Source organism: Aptenodytes forsteri, unplaced genomic scaffold (assembly GCF_000699145.1).
Source record: "Aptenodytes forsteri isolate BGI_AS27 unplaced genomic scaffold, ASM69914v1 Scaffold104, whole genome shotgun sequence".
NCBI classification, from domain to species: Eukaryota; Metazoa; Chordata; class Aves; order Sphenisciformes; family Spheniscidae; genus Aptenodytes; species Aptenodytes forsteri.
Genome location: NW_008795943.1, coordinates 1,509,834 through 1,526,046, shown reverse-complemented (window position 1 = coordinate 1,526,046; position 16,213 = coordinate 1,509,834). Strand labels below are relative to the sequence as shown.

General features: G+C 52.1%; 2 protein-coding genes across 2 annotated transcripts in view; one reads left to right on the top strand and one right to left on the bottom strand.

The window, feature by feature from the left end:
• RGS5 (regulator of G-protein signaling 5) overlaps positions 1-2,892 on the top strand; it is an 11,508-nt gene extending 8,616 nt beyond the window's left edge. The window contains exons 3-5 of the mRNA XM_009285320.2: positions 678-739; positions 858-1,024; positions 1,546-2,892. Coding sequence (XP_009283595.1) covers positions 678-739; positions 858-1,024; positions 1,546-1,707 — 391 coding nt within the window. The 3' untranslated portion in view covers positions 1,708-2,892. The remainder of the gene's footprint in view (positions 1-677; positions 740-857; positions 1,025-1,545) is intronic.
• A 3,779-nt stretch (positions 2,893-6,671) lies between these two features.
• On the bottom strand, positions 6,672-14,284 carry RGS4 (regulator of G-protein signaling 4). The gene is made up of 5 exons (XM_009285319.2): positions 14,084-14,284; positions 11,078-11,182; positions 10,052-10,113; positions 9,126-9,292; positions 6,672-8,594 (listed from the first exon to the last, which is right to left on the bottom strand). Exons 1-5 carry the CDS (start codon positions 14,125-14,127, stop codon positions 8,343-8,345), a joined length of 630 nt encoding a protein of 209 aa, XP_009283594.1. The 5' UTR covers positions 14,128-14,284; the 3' UTR covers positions 6,672-8,342.
• Between the last annotated feature and the right edge of the window lie 1,929 nt (positions 14,285-16,213).

Below are 16,213 nucleotides of genomic sequence, written 5' to 3'. Positions count from 1 at the left end.
CAGGGCTAAAAAAAACCCCAAAGCCACAAACAAAAAACCCACAACCCTCTTTAGTCACATTACAAACATTGCATTTAAAAAAAACCAAAAGAGGAAAAGCCACGCACATGAAAAACACGGAAGGTTTTCACTGGGGAGGGAGGGAGCCGAGGCTGGCATCTTGCCCTGCCACAGAGCGTGGGAATGCGGCGGGTGGGCTGTGGGAGTGGAGGGGCACTGACCCCAGACCCAGCAGTGCAGGGCTGGCAGGATCCGGCCCCCTCCACCCCTCCCCAGTGGGGAGCATCCTTCCCCACCCCAGCAGAAAAACATAGGGATGCTTCCCAGCTGCCTGCAGAGCCTCTGCTCTGCCCTCCTGTACATGGGCACTGGGGCAAGGAAGGGACCTGTGGCTGCAGAGGGGACTCGCTTTGCGGTTCAGGCACGTCTCTGTTCAAAACATGGGGGAATTAACCAGTTCTCACCTCCCCTGGCACTCGGCTCTCCCAGGATGAGGGTACTCGTGCTGTGATGCAGCAGCATCTCCATTGCTCGACCATCACCCCGGCTCTGCAACATTCTCCACAGCTCGTTACTCCATTCCTCCCCTTTCTTAAAAGAATTATTTAAAAACCTGGAGCCTTTACTGGGGCTGTGGGGTAAGCATGGACTACCTGGGCTTTCTTTACTCCCTTCAGGCCATCACCGGGGGAGGCTCTGCAGTGGCGCGATTCACTGGAGAAGCTCCTGCAAGACCCCTGTAAGTTCACATCCCCCTGCAGTCACATCGCCCTATCCCATGTCCCCCCCTGGTGCTCAGCAAGAGCTCGGCCCCCCTGGAACCCCCAGCGCTCAGTGAGGGCCTGTTCCCCCTGCAGATGGGCTCACCAGCTTCCACAGCTTCCTGCGCTCCGAGTTCAGTGAGGAGAACGCCGAGTTTTGGGTGGCCTGCGAGGACTACAAGAAAACCAAGTCCCCTGTGAAGATGGTGGAGAAGGCCAAGAAGATCTATGAGGAGTTCATCCAGACCGAGGCACCCAAAGAGGTCAGTGGCCACAGGGTAGGAGATGGTGCCAGGAGGGATGAGACTGCTGCTCAGGTGGCCTCCATCCCACAGAGAGTTGTGGCTGCAGGGCACCCTGTACCATGGCTGAGGGGCTCAGAGGGCTGTACCCTGAGCAAGGGGCAGCCCTATCCCCACGGGCTGCACTCCCACCCTTCGCAGCCATGGTGCCCCTGTTCACATGCTCAGCCTCTGCTGGGCTGCCTCCTGCCACAGGCACCTCCAGCACATGCCTGTCCCCCTCTCCCCACAGAGGGCCTACATTAATCATAAGGGATGACAATCTGTGGTAGCCCTCACCCCAGAGTTACATTTGCTGCAGGATAGACCTCATCCTTCATTACAGATTTGCCACCAATAATTCCCCCAGATAAGCAAACCTGCTTCAGTCCCTCCCCATAACCTCTGCATGGTTGTTGGTGGGACAGAGCAGGTGAGGGGAGATGCCATCACCCACCCCTCGCAAAGGCAGGTCCCCCATCTCTCTTACACTCCCATCACAGGTGAACATCGACCACTTCACCAAGGATGTGACCATGAAGAACCTGGTGGAGCCATCACCAAGCAGCTTTGACATGGCCCAGAAGAGGATCTTTGCCCTGATGGAGAAAGACTCCCTGCCCAGATTTGTGCAGTCGGAGTTTTATCAGGAGTTAATCAAGTAGCAATGTGGCAGGGCTGTGCGAGGCATTCCCCGCGGGTGGTCCCACTGCTTCTGTCTGAACACCTGCCCCTTCTCCTGCAACTGCTTTGCTTTCTTGATACCACCCTAAAAGAGCACCCAGGGGCGTTGCTAAACATCTCCCCCCGTGCTTTGGATTGTCAGATGGACTGATGTCTCCTCTCTAACAGTCTCTTTCCTCTCCCACAAAAGACCAATTAGCAGAAACCCCTGGTGATCCTCCCTGGGCTTGGGACCCAGAAGGGCGGTGGAGCAGCCCCAGCCCTGCAGCAACCAGGAGCCACTTGGGCAGCCAGCGCATCACTGGCACTGTGGGGCTCGGCTTTAATCAGAGGCTCTGAGGTGCTGGCTCTGCCTTCTTAGGACTTCTTAGGACATTACAATATTTCTCCCAGTTTTGCCCGTATCGCTGGTTCGCCCCAGGCTCCCTCCCTCCTCCCAGCTTCCCAGGGTGTTGCTGAGGCTGCATAGGGTACCCTATGCGTGCTCCCCTCCCTGGCCAAGTCCAGCATGCCCGCAGCCCTGGGGTGCAGGGTGGGGCATGTCCACTGTGGGATCGGCATCACCTTGTCTTCAGAAAGCAGCCAGCCGTTCAGCAGGCACAGTGATGGCTGTACGGCAGGGTCGGCTGTATGGCAGCGATGGCTGTATGGCAGGGACAGTGGTACGGCAGATCTGGGAGCGGCACGGCCGCGCGCCGCAGGGTGTGCCTGGCTGGCATGAGGGGTGGGCAGAGCGAGCCTGCAGCACCGCTTCCCCAGTGACTCCACTTGGAGTCAGCTGTGAGACAGCCTGTTTGCTTCACACTAAAGACAGTAAAGAGGATAAAACGAGATCTGTTTGTTCAAAACACCGGGACTGTTTAGCAACCCAGACCTCCCGCTCGCTCCAACCACTTGCATGACATACTGAGCTCACAATCTGCAGCCTGTGCCCGTGTCCCCAGTGCCTACGTGCAGCCCTCAGCAGTGCTAGTGGCTGGTGGTGTGCTTGGATTGCAGCTTCGAGTGTTGCTGCAGTTGTTTCTTGCTCCAGTTGCTTCTCTCTGCAGTAGGCACGCCAAAGCGATACTTCTGCACAAACTCAATCGAGGGGCGTCGATTAGACGAGGGAGGAAAATCATGCTGAAGGAAAAAAAGCTGCTAATTGCAACTGTTCAGATCCAATTTCCCGCTCGCTCCAACCACTTGCATGACATACTGAGCTCACAATCTGCAGCCTGTGCCCGTGTCCCCAGTGCCTACGTGCAGCCCTCAGCAGTGCTAGTGGCTGGTGGTGTGCTTGGATTGCAGCTTCGAGTGTTGCTGCAGTTGTTTCTTGCTCCAGTTGCTTCTCTCTGCAGTAGGCACGCCAAAGCGATACTTCTGCACAAACTCAATCGAGGGGCGTCGATTAGACGAGGGAGGAAAATCATGCTGAAGGAAAAAAAGCTGCTAATTGCAACTGTTCAGATCCAATTAAAAAAAAAACAAAACCAAAACCCAAAACCCAAACCCAAAGACAAAACCATCATTGGAAATATGAAAAATAAACCCCTGTCTTCTTGAACAGACGGCAAACTCTGCTGAGTTTGTATAGCCTGCATCTCTCTTGCCTGTCTGCTCCCATCTGTCCAGGACATGTGTTTCCATAAGGCTGTCTCTTAAAAAGACCAGCTCTTTTCAAATGATTCAAAGCCAGCCCACTGTTCACTACCAGAAGAAATCACAGCTGAGGATGGGGCAAGGGCATACATCAAAGGCAGCTGGGGTCTCATTTCAGCCTCGAGGCAAATGCAATGAACCCCCGCTCTGTGGGGCCTGGACGTTTCATCCCTGCGATGGTTTCCTGGTACAGCATCTGCAGGGCCATGGCTGCAACGAGCACACTGCAGGGATCAAGCTGCCCAGCCGGCAACCCGACAGATGCCAGCAAAATAACAAGCGATCATGCTCCCAGCAGGCAGCTCGGACCGGCTGCCTCTGGCTGTTCAACCTCAACTGCAAGTCATGAGACTCCATCCAAAATGCAATAACATAAACAATGGGTTTGCCAGCCTCTTCAAGACTTTCAAAATCTGATCAAAACCCCACCAGCCCCAAATATTTACACATTGTCACTGTGGTGACGAAGAAAAATACATCCTGAGCTGCAGGAAGTGGGCTGCATTTTCCAGGCAGGGATGGCGAAGCAGAGGAAGGATGGAGGCCATCACAAATGTGACTTTTTTTTTCCTCTGGAGCAAATGGCCTGGGAAAGCCAGTGCTGGAGCGGCAGGGGGCGATGCTCGCGGGGCATTCCCCTGGGGTGAGCTCAGGGGGCGGCTTGGGTGGCCCCAAAGAGCCCAAGGGAGCCCACGAGCAGCAGGAGGGTCCCATCGAAAGGGCGCAGGATCCCCCCAGCAGCGCCTGCTGCCCAGAGCTGGTGGGCAACAAAGGGGAGGCAGGTGCAGGGCTGGGCATGGGAGGGGGGCTGGGGGCTTGGCCAGCCCTTCTGCTGCAGGGTGCTCCCACGTCTCTGCCCAGGCGTGCTCCCTACACCCTCCTAACATCTCCATGAACTGGTGTCAAGACAAGCGGGTTCGCCATGTGCAAGCTCCCTATTCACAGCGCGACTCATAGAAATGCAAAACCAAACAGGCTTCCCTGCAGAAGGACCCAGATCTTTCATTTTTACTTAATCCTTTGGCAGCTATTTCCAGATACCCTCGCACGTTTCACCGTTAAATGCCAACGCTGGGATGCTGCTCGAGGCTGGCTTGCTGCATGCCATCAAAACCTGAGATGTCACTAGCTGCCACAGCGACGTGTGGGGCAGGGAGAAGGTGTCTGGGTATGTACATGCCAAAAAGAAAGGTGGAGGCTGGCTTCAGGAGAGGTGAAACAGCTCTATTGGAAATCCCTCCCCAGCTTGATTTCTGCTAAAATATTGGAAGCCTACTTTAGGGGGTGATTGAACAGGTGCCAGTGAGCTACTGGGTGGCTATAAAATGTGGCCCCTGAAGCGTTTTGGAGCTCTTGAGAAGTTGTGTTTGTGTAGAAGGGTCGTTTGGCTAATTACTCGGGCAGGCGCACCCCAGAAAGGTGGCAATGCCTGTACCAAACCCACGGCCGAGCTTTCCACAGACCCAGAGGTATTTACTGTCGGGCTGATACCAACCATTATATTTCTGGTAGGAAATACTTCATGTATTTTATCACTCTTGCTTTCATGAAATTTAGCATATGTATGACAATATACACATGACATTGTACATCTATATCCCTATAGACATAGACAAGTATACACACACATATATATACATGCTCCTAACGCGGGCATCTGGATCCCCAGTGAGTCAGAGAGCCAAAAAGCAGAGTTTTTGGATATTGTGCTTGCAGTCTGGCGCAGAGATGAGTGTGCGTGGGTTTATTGCAGTCCCAGACCCCGTTGAAGGAAACCTTGGCCATCCATCCAAGTGAATGCTAAGGTGCATCTTCCAAAACATCCTCTGAAATCACCCTGTGCCCGTGGCCGCTGGGTGCCCACAGCCCCGGCACGTCCTGGTGCCTGAGCCGGCGCAGGAGGCAACTCTCACGCTCTCCAAGGGAACCCCATCCTCTGCCATGGGGCAAGGCAACCCCACGCTGCAGCTGGGGTCCCCGGGCACCAGGCGCTGCCTCTGTGCCTCCCTGGCACCCACTCCCCACCACTTGGACATGCGGAGGAGGGCTCCCTGCAGCTGCATCCCTGGGATTAACATTGGTGGATCATTCGCTGGTTAATTCATTGACTTGGACCCTCACACCTCACCAGCCACAATGTGAATCACCCAGCTCTCCCCCTGCATGCTGAGGCAGGGCTCTGCCGGTGCTGCCCAGTCCCAGCCCTGGGGACTGCCAAAGCCTGCGAGGCAGCGGCAGGAGCTGCCTGGTGCCCACGGGGGGCTGAGGGTGTCCCAGGGCTCGCCCAGGCTCCCCCCAGCCCTTGGTCACTCCTTGGAGGGTGCCGAGTGCTGTGGCCAAGGGCCAGGGCGAGGTCAGGAGTGGGGATCGACTCCTCACACCCACAAGCAGCAGGTTTTCAGTCTGACTTTCTCCATGTGATTTCCACTAGAGATCTTCATGTGGGGCACTGGTGTGCACTGAGGAACTGGTTGTGTTAACCCATATTCTTGTACCACTCAGTAATCCACACATAAACATGTATTTCTGCTACCATCTCGATGGACTATTCATTTTGTCTCTTTGCGCTGAAGGTGCGGCGTCTCCTTACCCTCTACAGGACACTCCCAAAACTTGTGGCCAAAAGCCCTGGCAAGACCAAAGGCCTCTGAGAGCTTCTGCTGCAACAGATGTGATGGTTTCTCAGGAAACTGAAAAGGGAATAAAAATATCCCCCCAGGAGGCTGGTCCAGAAGAAACTCACCAGCGCCAGCGTGGCACGGGCACCCCCAGCCCTGCTGCCGCCTCAGGCTTCAGCTGGCAGAGTCAGCTCATACTCCAGTAGCAGCCACGGTGCCTGCAGGGGCAGGGGCTGAGCAAGAGCCAGCCCTGCTCACCCCCAGCCATGCCACTTTCAGGTGGCAGCTCTGCACTCGGAGGGTTTGGGCCCAGGGACAGGTTCAGCTCTGAGCTAAAACGCGTTCCCCTCTGGAGCTCTGGGTGGGAAGACATTTGCAGCGAGGAGGTGCTCCTTTACGTTCCCCTCTCCAAGGCTGTCAAGGGGGGGCCTCATGCTCACCCCAACCTGTTGGCAAGGGTGAGCATGTCAGGCACAGCATAGACCCCAAAAAGGCCAGCATCCCCCAGGCTCATGGTGCCGAGGGTATCTGAAGGATATAATGGCTGTTTCATCCTTCTGTAATTTAAAACAACCTCCAGGTGAAGCCATTTGTAAAATGACTTTTTAGAGTTACCTTGGCCAATGAATTGCGTCTCCGTGCATTTTCTTTGGTTCACATAATGGCGTTTTAGAAGGGACTAATGCAAACATTTTTATTTAGAATGTATTCATCATTATTTAAATATCAATACAGTTTTTGCAATAGTTATCAAGAGTTCCCAGTACCAGGGGAAAAGAAAACATAGCCACATGCTTGGCTATGTTCAGAGCTTTAGCAAGCCTCTCCATCTCTTAGCTGAACATGCAGGGGTGGTATGTGTCAGTACAATCTAATAAATACAAAATAAAGCAAATGTCAAAAGAGGTGTTTCTCTGTGGGCCTGGACATGCCTACTGGAGAACCACGGCCGCCTCCTGCCATGTCAAAACCCCAGTGTGAGAACTGTTATCTGGACTGGAATGCAGAGCGAGGAATACATGGTTGTCAGAGCAGCAATATCCAACTAAGGAGAGACCAAGGGTTGGGGGAGAGCGTCGACAGCCACTGGACTGCTCAGAGCAGGCGGTCCCAGCTGCTGGCTGGCGATACCCGGTACTGCAGCCCAAGACAGCAAGCCCTGCATCTATTCCTTGTACCTCCAACTGCAGGTCAGTGTCAGTCCCAAAGCCCCCAACGAAGGCGATGTCTAACCACAGTGATTAAAAAGTAAGCTGCCTTCTGGCAAAGCCCAGGAGCAGTAATGAGACTGACACATTCCTCCTACCATCTTCAGGAAAAAACTGAGTCATGCTACTACTGAATTATAAACTCACATAAATAACATTTTTTTTTTTAAAAAAGACATTTTCAAGTACTCCCAGGCAGGGTCTTTCCTCCCCAGCTGTTGTGTTGTGGTCCTATTCCATCACAAACTGCTCCGTACAAGCCAGGGCAGGCAAACCTGAATTCAGATGGCACTCCCAGAGTTAGTAATATACACCTGCCAGTCTGGGAGAGAAGGAACATGTTTCTGTTCGGCTCAGCTACAGTATTTAACCTGGGCGCATGAAGGACACAGTTAATAATATATGAAATAACGAACCTCCCCCAAAATAATAGCTCTGTACAGCCCTAGGAAAGATCCTTGGCCAGCATAAACCAGATGCTACAGAGGGAGAAGCGGCCAGAGGGGAGAGCTTCCATGCGATTGTAGCTGTGGTGATCGAGGGAGGCTGTTTTTCTGAAAGTTTTGGTCTCCCTTCAAGAAAGAGTAGGAGCTCTTCCTATGTCTGATGACTATAATGCAGCACAGCCTGAGTTCTGAGCAAATAATACTGAAAGCCTAGACATTTGGGAGCTATATAGACAGCTAAGGACCACAGCAAGCCCTTTTCATCTGAGCTTTTGCCGATTAGAAAGGGGAGATCACAGTCCCCAACGCTTCCCCTGGCTTCCTCTTTTCCCTGCTCCTTGCTAGGTGTCACACTGCAACATTGCAAGTCTGGTCCCTTGGTGGGTAGCGCTGGGTCTGAGCACGTGCTCCCCCACCACCCTCCTGGGCTTGCAGGGCTCGCCAGAAACGCAGCGGGCACGCAATGATTGCACCCAGCTTTCATGTCAGACACAGACTCCAGGGCTCCTTCACTGATGGAGTCAGAGGAGGGTTTGCTACACAAACTGAGCCTGGCTTGGGTTACAAATGCTGGCTGTTGCATGACATGGGATACAACTGGGACATTAGCTATTGGAGACAGCTCTGTTGCTTCATGCCAATGAATGCTATTGCTGCCATATATTCTTGCAAGAGCCCAACCCACCCCTGCCTTGCTGCAGGTTCAGGCACACTGAGAGATGATGTTAGAGTTGCAGTCTAAGGTGTGAGTGTGGCTTCTTTTGCAGTTTTCGGGCCCACAGCCAGCACCAGGTGGGCTGATCAAGTCCAGGTAGTAGGGGGACTTGAGGAAACGGCGGTAAGAATCCTTTTCCATGAGGGTGAATATTTTTCTCTGAGCCTCATCAAAGCAGGACAGTGTAGGCTCCAGCATATTGTGGCACGTTTTCTCCCGTGTGCACGAATCCAGGTTCACCTGTGGGCCAAAGGGACAGTGTAAGCAGAATCTGTCCCAGAAGTGGCTAGCATAGGTAAAGGAAAATCCAAGCATCCCTTCACCAAACATGTTTAAGCTGTCCTTGATGGGCAGTGGTCTGAAATGGCCGTTGGACACCCTGCAGCCTTGGCAGAATCTGTGCAGCTGGATACCAATGCATCTCTGCTGCCAGACAAACTGTCAGGGGAGACTAACACATATCCCTCTGGGATGCAGCCAGCCAGGAAACTCGAACAACTGCACGGGAGCAGCTGGAACACTGGGAATCATAGTCCGCTCGGGCTTCTCCCATTTGAGCGTGCTCATGGGATGGCCACGTGGTTGTAACTAAACCCACTTTCTCTCTATCCAAGTTTAATATGAAAGCAATAAAAATGACACCATTTGCTTGTTAACTAACAGAGAAGCAGCAACTCTTACGAAACTACCAGATCTCCACTTCCCTGTGCTGCTGGCCTTGTTTGGGATTTAGGATGACACCTTTGCTCAAGAAATGTTCTGTGCACATACCTCTTTTGTTGCCTGCACCGAGATGAACTCGTCATAGATCTTTCTGGCCTTGGGGCTGAGCTTGGCTGGCGACTTGGTTTTCTTGTAGTCCTCACAGCTGACCCAGAACTCGATGTTTTCCTCACTGTACTCAGATTTGAGAAAAGCACGGAAAGCAGCCAGTCCTCCTACAGATTGTTTAGAGGAAAACCAGATCAGGTAAGAGTGTTGGTTCCTGGATAGTCATACCCATGAACCACAGCAAACAGCAATTCTGCGTTCTCCTTCCCAGAGCTGAATGAGCAGCTGCCTTGGGGATGGCTGCCTGCCTCCACGGCAGTCGCTCGTGCATGCCGAGGGAGGCTGGAATTCAGACAGGCCCCATGGGGATGTCACACGTGGGTCCTCAGCTGCCTGCTCCCCCACTGTGACCTTCAGTGGCTCAGCCAGGAGAACACAAGCAAATTGTGTGTTCCCAGGAGGCCCCAAGGAGACAGCCAACACACGCCGCAGAGTCTCAGGCCATGGGAACCACATGAAGAAAACATCAAGGACATCAGTGTAGCCCGGAACCAACAGGAAGACAAAGTCTCCCATGGGCTCAGCTGCAAACAGTTTCTCCACTTCTTGGTTCTTGTTTAACCCACTGTTAACTGTGTGCTGCAGTCTTGCCCTCCCCTTGCACAGGGCTAAACCAGTTGCCTTCACAAAAGGGACAGCTCAGCAGTAGGTCAAAGCCCCACTTATGATACATTGGGACTGTCCCTTGGATCTGACCAAGAGCACCCTTCACCACCCCTCCCAAAGGCCTGCATGGCCAAAGGAGCTACTGTGTGCTGCTAAGAGACATAAGATAATGTACCATGCCCCCTCCAGGGACTGCTCAGCACACACACTTCGCAGGCAGCACCCTCAACATCTCCAACAGAAGGGCCCTCTCTACTTACTGTCATGATGGATCAAGTTTTCCAAAGAGTCTGCCCACTTTCTGACTTCCTCTTGGCTAACCCTAAAAGGAGACAAAGGGAGAAACACAGAGAAGATTGAAGGGGAGTACAGAAAGGACAAATTTTTTTTTTTGCTCAGCACCATTAGAAAATCTCTTTCCCTGATTGTTGTAAGACCATACATGAGAGACCAAGAAGGAAATGTCTGCTTGCTTTACAGAGACCCCCGGGGACCCCAGATCTAATCTACAGAAATTCTGGTTTGCAATCCCCCATCACCAGCCATGGACTGGAAAGGAATTTTCCTGGAAAAATTGTTGGGGACTTTGTGTTTATTTTGTGACTGGCTGCATCTCTTGATGGGGTACGGACCTGGGATCACTCTTACAGGTCATATCAGTGAACTCCAAAGGGCTGATTTCTTTAACCTGTCAGGGGAACAGTAGCGATACAGAAGAGAGAGGAACATGGGAACTGGGAACACATCCTGCATTCATTCCCCCTACCATACCAGAACATCCTAGGGCTCATCTATTCCAGGAGCATACCTTGGCCTTTGGAGTCCTCCTTGGAAAGGACACCATCTACTTGCACCTCAGTGAGAGCAGTGATACCCTGACAGACTGCGCTCTCTGTTTTCTGTGCCAATTCCTCTGTGCAGCTGTGTGGACCATTGCACAAATCCAATTCAAATTGCGAGTGATGCCAATTCTGCAATGTGTCAAGTCGCACTGGGTCTTGTGATGGCGTTATTCCCCTGCACAGGAGACTGCACAAGTCTTTCCACGTGCACATGCATATTGAATCGCAGAAGTGTTGGCAGAAAGGGACCTCTAGTTCAACCTTCTTCATGGAAAGGGACTATCAATACCTGAGGACTATTGCCACACTACATTCAAACACACAGGTGTTCAGGAGGTACTGGGAAGCAGCAGCAGAAACACTAATGAAGTTCAGCTCAGTGAAGGAGTAAACAACATGTTGCAGCCAGCCTGGGCTTAACTACATGGCAGCATCTGCTTTTACCTCTGGCTTGAAGATATTTTCTCCTTCTTGCCCTGGGAAGAGCTGTAGTCACAAGAGTCTGACTTCTGCAGCAAGAAGCCCAGACGATGCTTCATGTCTTTGGCACTGAAAGAAACAATTCAAGAATGAGATGAAGATAATGCGTTACAACTCTCTCTGCAGCTTCCTCACCCTCAATAAGCTCCTTCAGCATTACTCAGTGACACAAATGCAGGTCACCGCTAGTGACTCCAGTGCTGACTTTCCACTCCTCGCATAATGCATATTTCTGTTGCTAGACAAATACAACACAGTCAAAGGAGTAATTTTTCATGTTCAACAGCACCATTTTCTTGCTGAGAAGTTCATCAGCCTGGAGGCAGGGCTGGCAAAGGTGGAGAAGCTACTGTTTTCCTACTGTTTGTTTACAGTTAAAATATTGTGATAGAAAGGCATCACCGTGCTGTAAATGTGTCACTTCTCCCTAAACTGATTTGCCCAGCCACCAGTGTCCAGTTCTTACACACTTACTAATCCCTTCCTGCAGCCCTTGCCATCTCCCCACCTCATCACCCAGCTACAGGAACAGCAGGGCTGTGCCAGGCCACCCCACCAAGCAGCTGCCCGTGACACGGAGGGAAGGGAGGAAGCGAAGGGCTAGGAGCAGGACCGTGGGGCGAGATCAGGGGAAGCCAGGAACTTCATACAACCAGCCTACGCTGACTGCAAGCTACTCCCTTGCTCCATGGCAAGCTCCTATGAGGATGCATGCTCAATTTTGTTCTGCTTTCCAGCTTGCTCAGGACAACCATTGCCTGACAGCAGCATCTAGATATGCAGCTGGTATTGACCTCAGCATCTCTCTGGACTTCCTTCCAGTTTAAGAATGAGGCGGGGGGCGCGGGTAAATCAGTCTTGCTTGCTCAGGGGTGCAAGCCCTGGCCTGCTGCACGGTGCAATGATAGCATAAGCAGGAAATTCTTCTCCTGCTCCTCAGATCAGAGCCTGGAAAAGAGTAAGAGGTTGTGCTCCAAGGTCAGGTAGCTGCTCAGCCTCCCAGCACTGTTCCAGCTATAGCACCCTGCCAGTGGTCCCGCTCAATTTTGTTCTGCTTTCCAGCTTGCTCAGGACAACCATTGCCTGACAGCAGCATCTAGATATGCAGCTGGTATTGACCTCAGCATCTCTCTGGACTTCCTTCCAGTTTAAGAATGAGGCGGGGGGCGCGGGTAAATCAGTCTTGCTTGCTCAGGGGTGCAAGCCCTGGCCTGCTGCACGGTGCAATGATAGCATAAGCAGGAAATTCTTCTCCTGCTCCTCAGATCAGAGCCTGGAAAAGAGTAGTAGGTTGTGCTCCAAGGTCAGGTAGCTGCTCAGCCTCCCAGCACTGCTCTTTGTTCCAGCTATAGCACCCTGCCAGTGGTCCCGGCTATATCTTATCTCACTGCTTGCTTGTGCTCATAAATGTTTCCTTAACAACTCCAGCACTAGGGTGAGAGCAAAGGAAACTCATAGCTTCTTCAGAACAGGGTATGCGTGACCAGGGCCAACATCCTGGCCCTGCCCAGGCAGACATCAGGTACTCTGCGCTGCCAGACTCGGGCTGCCTCACACTGCCATGCTACCTGTCCCCAGAAGAAGGAGACCGCTCAGGTCTGCAGGAAGGCGGCAGCAGGAGGAAACAAGACATTGCTGCTTGCAGTGAGTCCCGCAGCTTTCTGGGAGAGAGGGATTTTCTTGGGAATCCTGGACAGAGGTGGTTAAAAGATGTGAACTTTTTTTTTCTTTGCACTTTTTCAACTGTTCCTTTTTTGGGTGTGTAGGGGTTGGTGGGGGGGGGGGGGGGGGGGGGGGGGAGGGCATCAATACTTTTTCCTCACATTTTCAGCACTTGTTTTCAAATCCACCATAAGCAGGGAGCTTTTTCTCCCAGATGGGAGCAGGCTAAGTCTCAGTTTGCACTTTCCCAACTCTCTCCCATTGCACAGCCACTGGGAAGCAGCCTCAGGAGCACTCCTGCGGGCATGAGCTGCCAGAAAGGTAGCGCTGCGCCACCAGAGACCCATGCAAGTTTGCATGAGCTGGATAAGCAGGGAGTTTTGTGTGGCCGGTGCCATTCTGGGGACCTGGGCCACCCTGCTGGGGGTCTCCAGGCCCCATAGCACCTGAAAGGGAGTAACACCCCTCCAGGAGGGCTCGTGGCCACTTTACAGGCACAGAGACCCCCTCACGCTGGGCTGTGGGACAGACCACGCCACCGAGGGCATGCTTGGGGGTGCACAGGCTCTGCTCTGCCAGCACTGGGATGCCTGGCCGGTACCGCACACCGGGATGCAGCCAGATCCTGCACCCATGGCAGGGGTACAGCTCAGCCCATCCTCATCGGCACCGCACAAGAGAGGTACGGCCAGCCCCACACCGGCCCCATAGCGCTGTGCACCGGGGGCACAGCCTGACCTGATCCCTCACCATCAGTACACACCCAGGGGTTACAGGCTGACCCCGCACCGGCTGGTGCCGCATCCAGATCTGTGGTGCCCTGGGCTGGCTCACATCCCCGCCCTGCCTGCTGGCAGCTGGGTCTCTGGTCCTGCCAGGCTGGGTTTCTGCATTTGGGATGCATTTTGGGGAATGACGCTCAATTATTTTGTTATGCCGTCTGCCTATCCCCCCTCAAAAAAATCAAGAAAAAAAAATTCAGCAGGGAAAGAGGATTCAAAGGAGAAAAGGGGTGCAAAGCTTGCGGCAGAAGCAGATGACAAGAGTATCAAAATATAGCAATGCTAAAAGCTGCTTGTTTTGCTGATGGGAAGGATGGGTTTAGAGCTCCCACAGCTCCGTACAAAACCTTTATGCAATTCTGCTTCTGACTAACAGAAAAAAAAGCCTGTAAGCAATCATTTGTATCTTATCTTACAAAAGAATCAGAGCCGAATCTGCCACTTCTGCTTCAGACACGAAGCACAATACATCAGCGTATCTCCAGACTAACAAGACCATTGAGAGATGCTCAGAAATAAACAGTACCTTTTTAAGCAAGTGGCTGGCAGTGCAGCAAGTCCCTTGCACATCTTGCTCCCGAGGTTCGTTCTGTATTCCAGGAAAAACAACAACGCAGGAGGCAGCAGGGGCTGTGTGCGGGTCCTTCGCCGTCTGCAGAATTCAGTCTCGTCTCTGAGCCAGCTGCGCTGCCTTGGCTCTCTTTTATAGCCTAGCCCAGACAGCCCAGCAGCACTTGGTGACCCAGTCAGGAGTCAGCACAGCAGCAGCACCCGTCCCCTTTTTGCCCACCCAAGAGGAAGAGGGTGACGTATAAGCCAAGACAAAGGAGTGAGTGGGATTGAAAACCTTACCAGAAATGAAGCTTGGTGTCTGGCTGCAGAGGTGGATTCTTTTAAAAGGGTGGAAAAAGCTTCAGGGGCTTTCCTCTATTGCAAAAGGTGGAACGGTGCAGGTAAAAGCTGGAGGAGATTTTCAGAGGGGCACAGACAGTAAAAAGGGTCAGAGAATCAATTCTGAGAAGTGAGATGAGCTTTGCTGGTTCCTCTGTTCATTTTCCCCTTCTATTTAAAGCAACCTGGGGAAAACAAGGGACACGAATTTTAAACACAAAAGGTTCCCGTAATCCCAACAAATGCAGAAACCAGAGCTCTAAGGAAAGAAGAATGTAAATTCACCAGGGAACTACCCAGACAGATGAGATGGTCCTGTTTTATTCTAGAGGCATGTGGATATATGCCTTTGACGAGGCTGAAAAAAAAGCTCTGAGGGACCTATCACTATTGGAATATAAAATGTGTGTGTCCCGGCACACACATATTTGGGGACAGCTCATGTACATGTGTAGGAAAAAGAAAGACAGGAGGTTGACAACGCGACTGCCTTAGGTATATGGGTATCACTGCAATAGCTTACTTCTCCATTTGCATTTGCCCCTAGTCAAAAGCTAGGCCTTGGGACTCGGGAGTCCCCGAGTCCCCAAGGGAAGATGATTAATTAAAACAATAAACATAACTGTGCCTGCCCGGAGGACTTTGTGGCAGCGTTGAGGCTACTCTGTGCTAAAGGATGAACCCATGAAACACCTGGCTGAGGGGCTGTTTGGTGGTGACTGCACTGCCTGGCTCTGCTGTAGTCCCAAGGGAGAGCTGAATGACTCCAGCTACACCACTTGTCCTCAGCCCTTGGAGGGGGCAGAAGGCAATTGCCCCTCTGGAGAGAGAGAATTGGCTGATATTTATTGAGTTGCAGCTCAGCACAGCCTGTACCATTGTTATAAAAGAGGGGAAAGCTTTGGGCAGACAGACATGCATATGGTCTGCTACACTTCAAGTCTTTCTCCTGCTGTGAAATAAAGAAGCTTCAGTTCAGCAGCAGGCTGTCTGCCCATGCTACCCACTGCTGCGCTCCCTCTCCCCAGAAACCTTTAAATACTTTGCCCATGACCTGCAGGAGTTGCAGGGTGAGCTTTTCCCTCCTGTGTCTTTAGAGCCTACAGCCAGCAGCACAGAAAATCCAAATCCCAGACTAGTTTACCGGCCTTGGCATACTGCATCCTCTCATATCATTAACTGTGCTGAAAGGCAATGCTCTAATTAACTTTAAAATGCTTTTGTACAAATGCGACTATCCTGTTGCCAAACCTGAGGCAACAGGCCTGCAAGTCCTGCACTGTTTGGACTAAAAATCAGCTCCAGCACAGGGCAGTGTAAAACTTTAACTGAGTGAATCCCCTTGTGTTTTTAGTGTTGGTGAGTTGACAGCGCTTGGGTGGATCTGTAGGAAGCGACTGAGCACTGGCAGAGTTGGTGCCAAAGCTCTCTGATGTCTTCTGTTTGGGGAGGGAAGAAGCCAAAGGGCAGAATACGGCCAACGGGAAAAAAAAAAATTAATTGCCAAATAATTAATTTAATTTTAATTTCAAACTTGTGCAATGTTACTGCTGTTCATGTGCAACTGCAGCACATTCATTCAAGAAATTCAAGAGCTCAGCTGGCCGACATGGTCAAGGTGTCTGCAAGCTCTAACCATTGCCCTAATCCTGGCAGCCAGAGCCTGACCTCGTGGCTCAGGAAGCTCCAAAAGGCTGCTTGCTAAGGCAGGGAACTTCTCTGCAGAACACAGAAATTCTGCAGTTTCTCTGCAAATTGGCGTGTA

Bases quoted from the DNA above. Each gene is read 5' to 3' on its own strand.
- RGS4 (XM_009285319.2), bottom strand. From the start codon at position 14,127: ATGTGCAAGGGACTTGCTGCACTGCCAGCCACTTGCTTAAAAAG. The intron at 10,114-11,077 runs GTAAAAGCAGAT...GTCTCCTTTTAG, and splicing joins AAAATATCTTCAAGCCAGAG to GGTTAGCCAAGAGGAAGTCA. The intron at 8,595-9,125 runs GTATGTGCACAG...TTTGGCCCACAG, and splicing joins CGGTGCAGGCAACAAAAGAG to GTGAACCTGGATTCGTGCAC.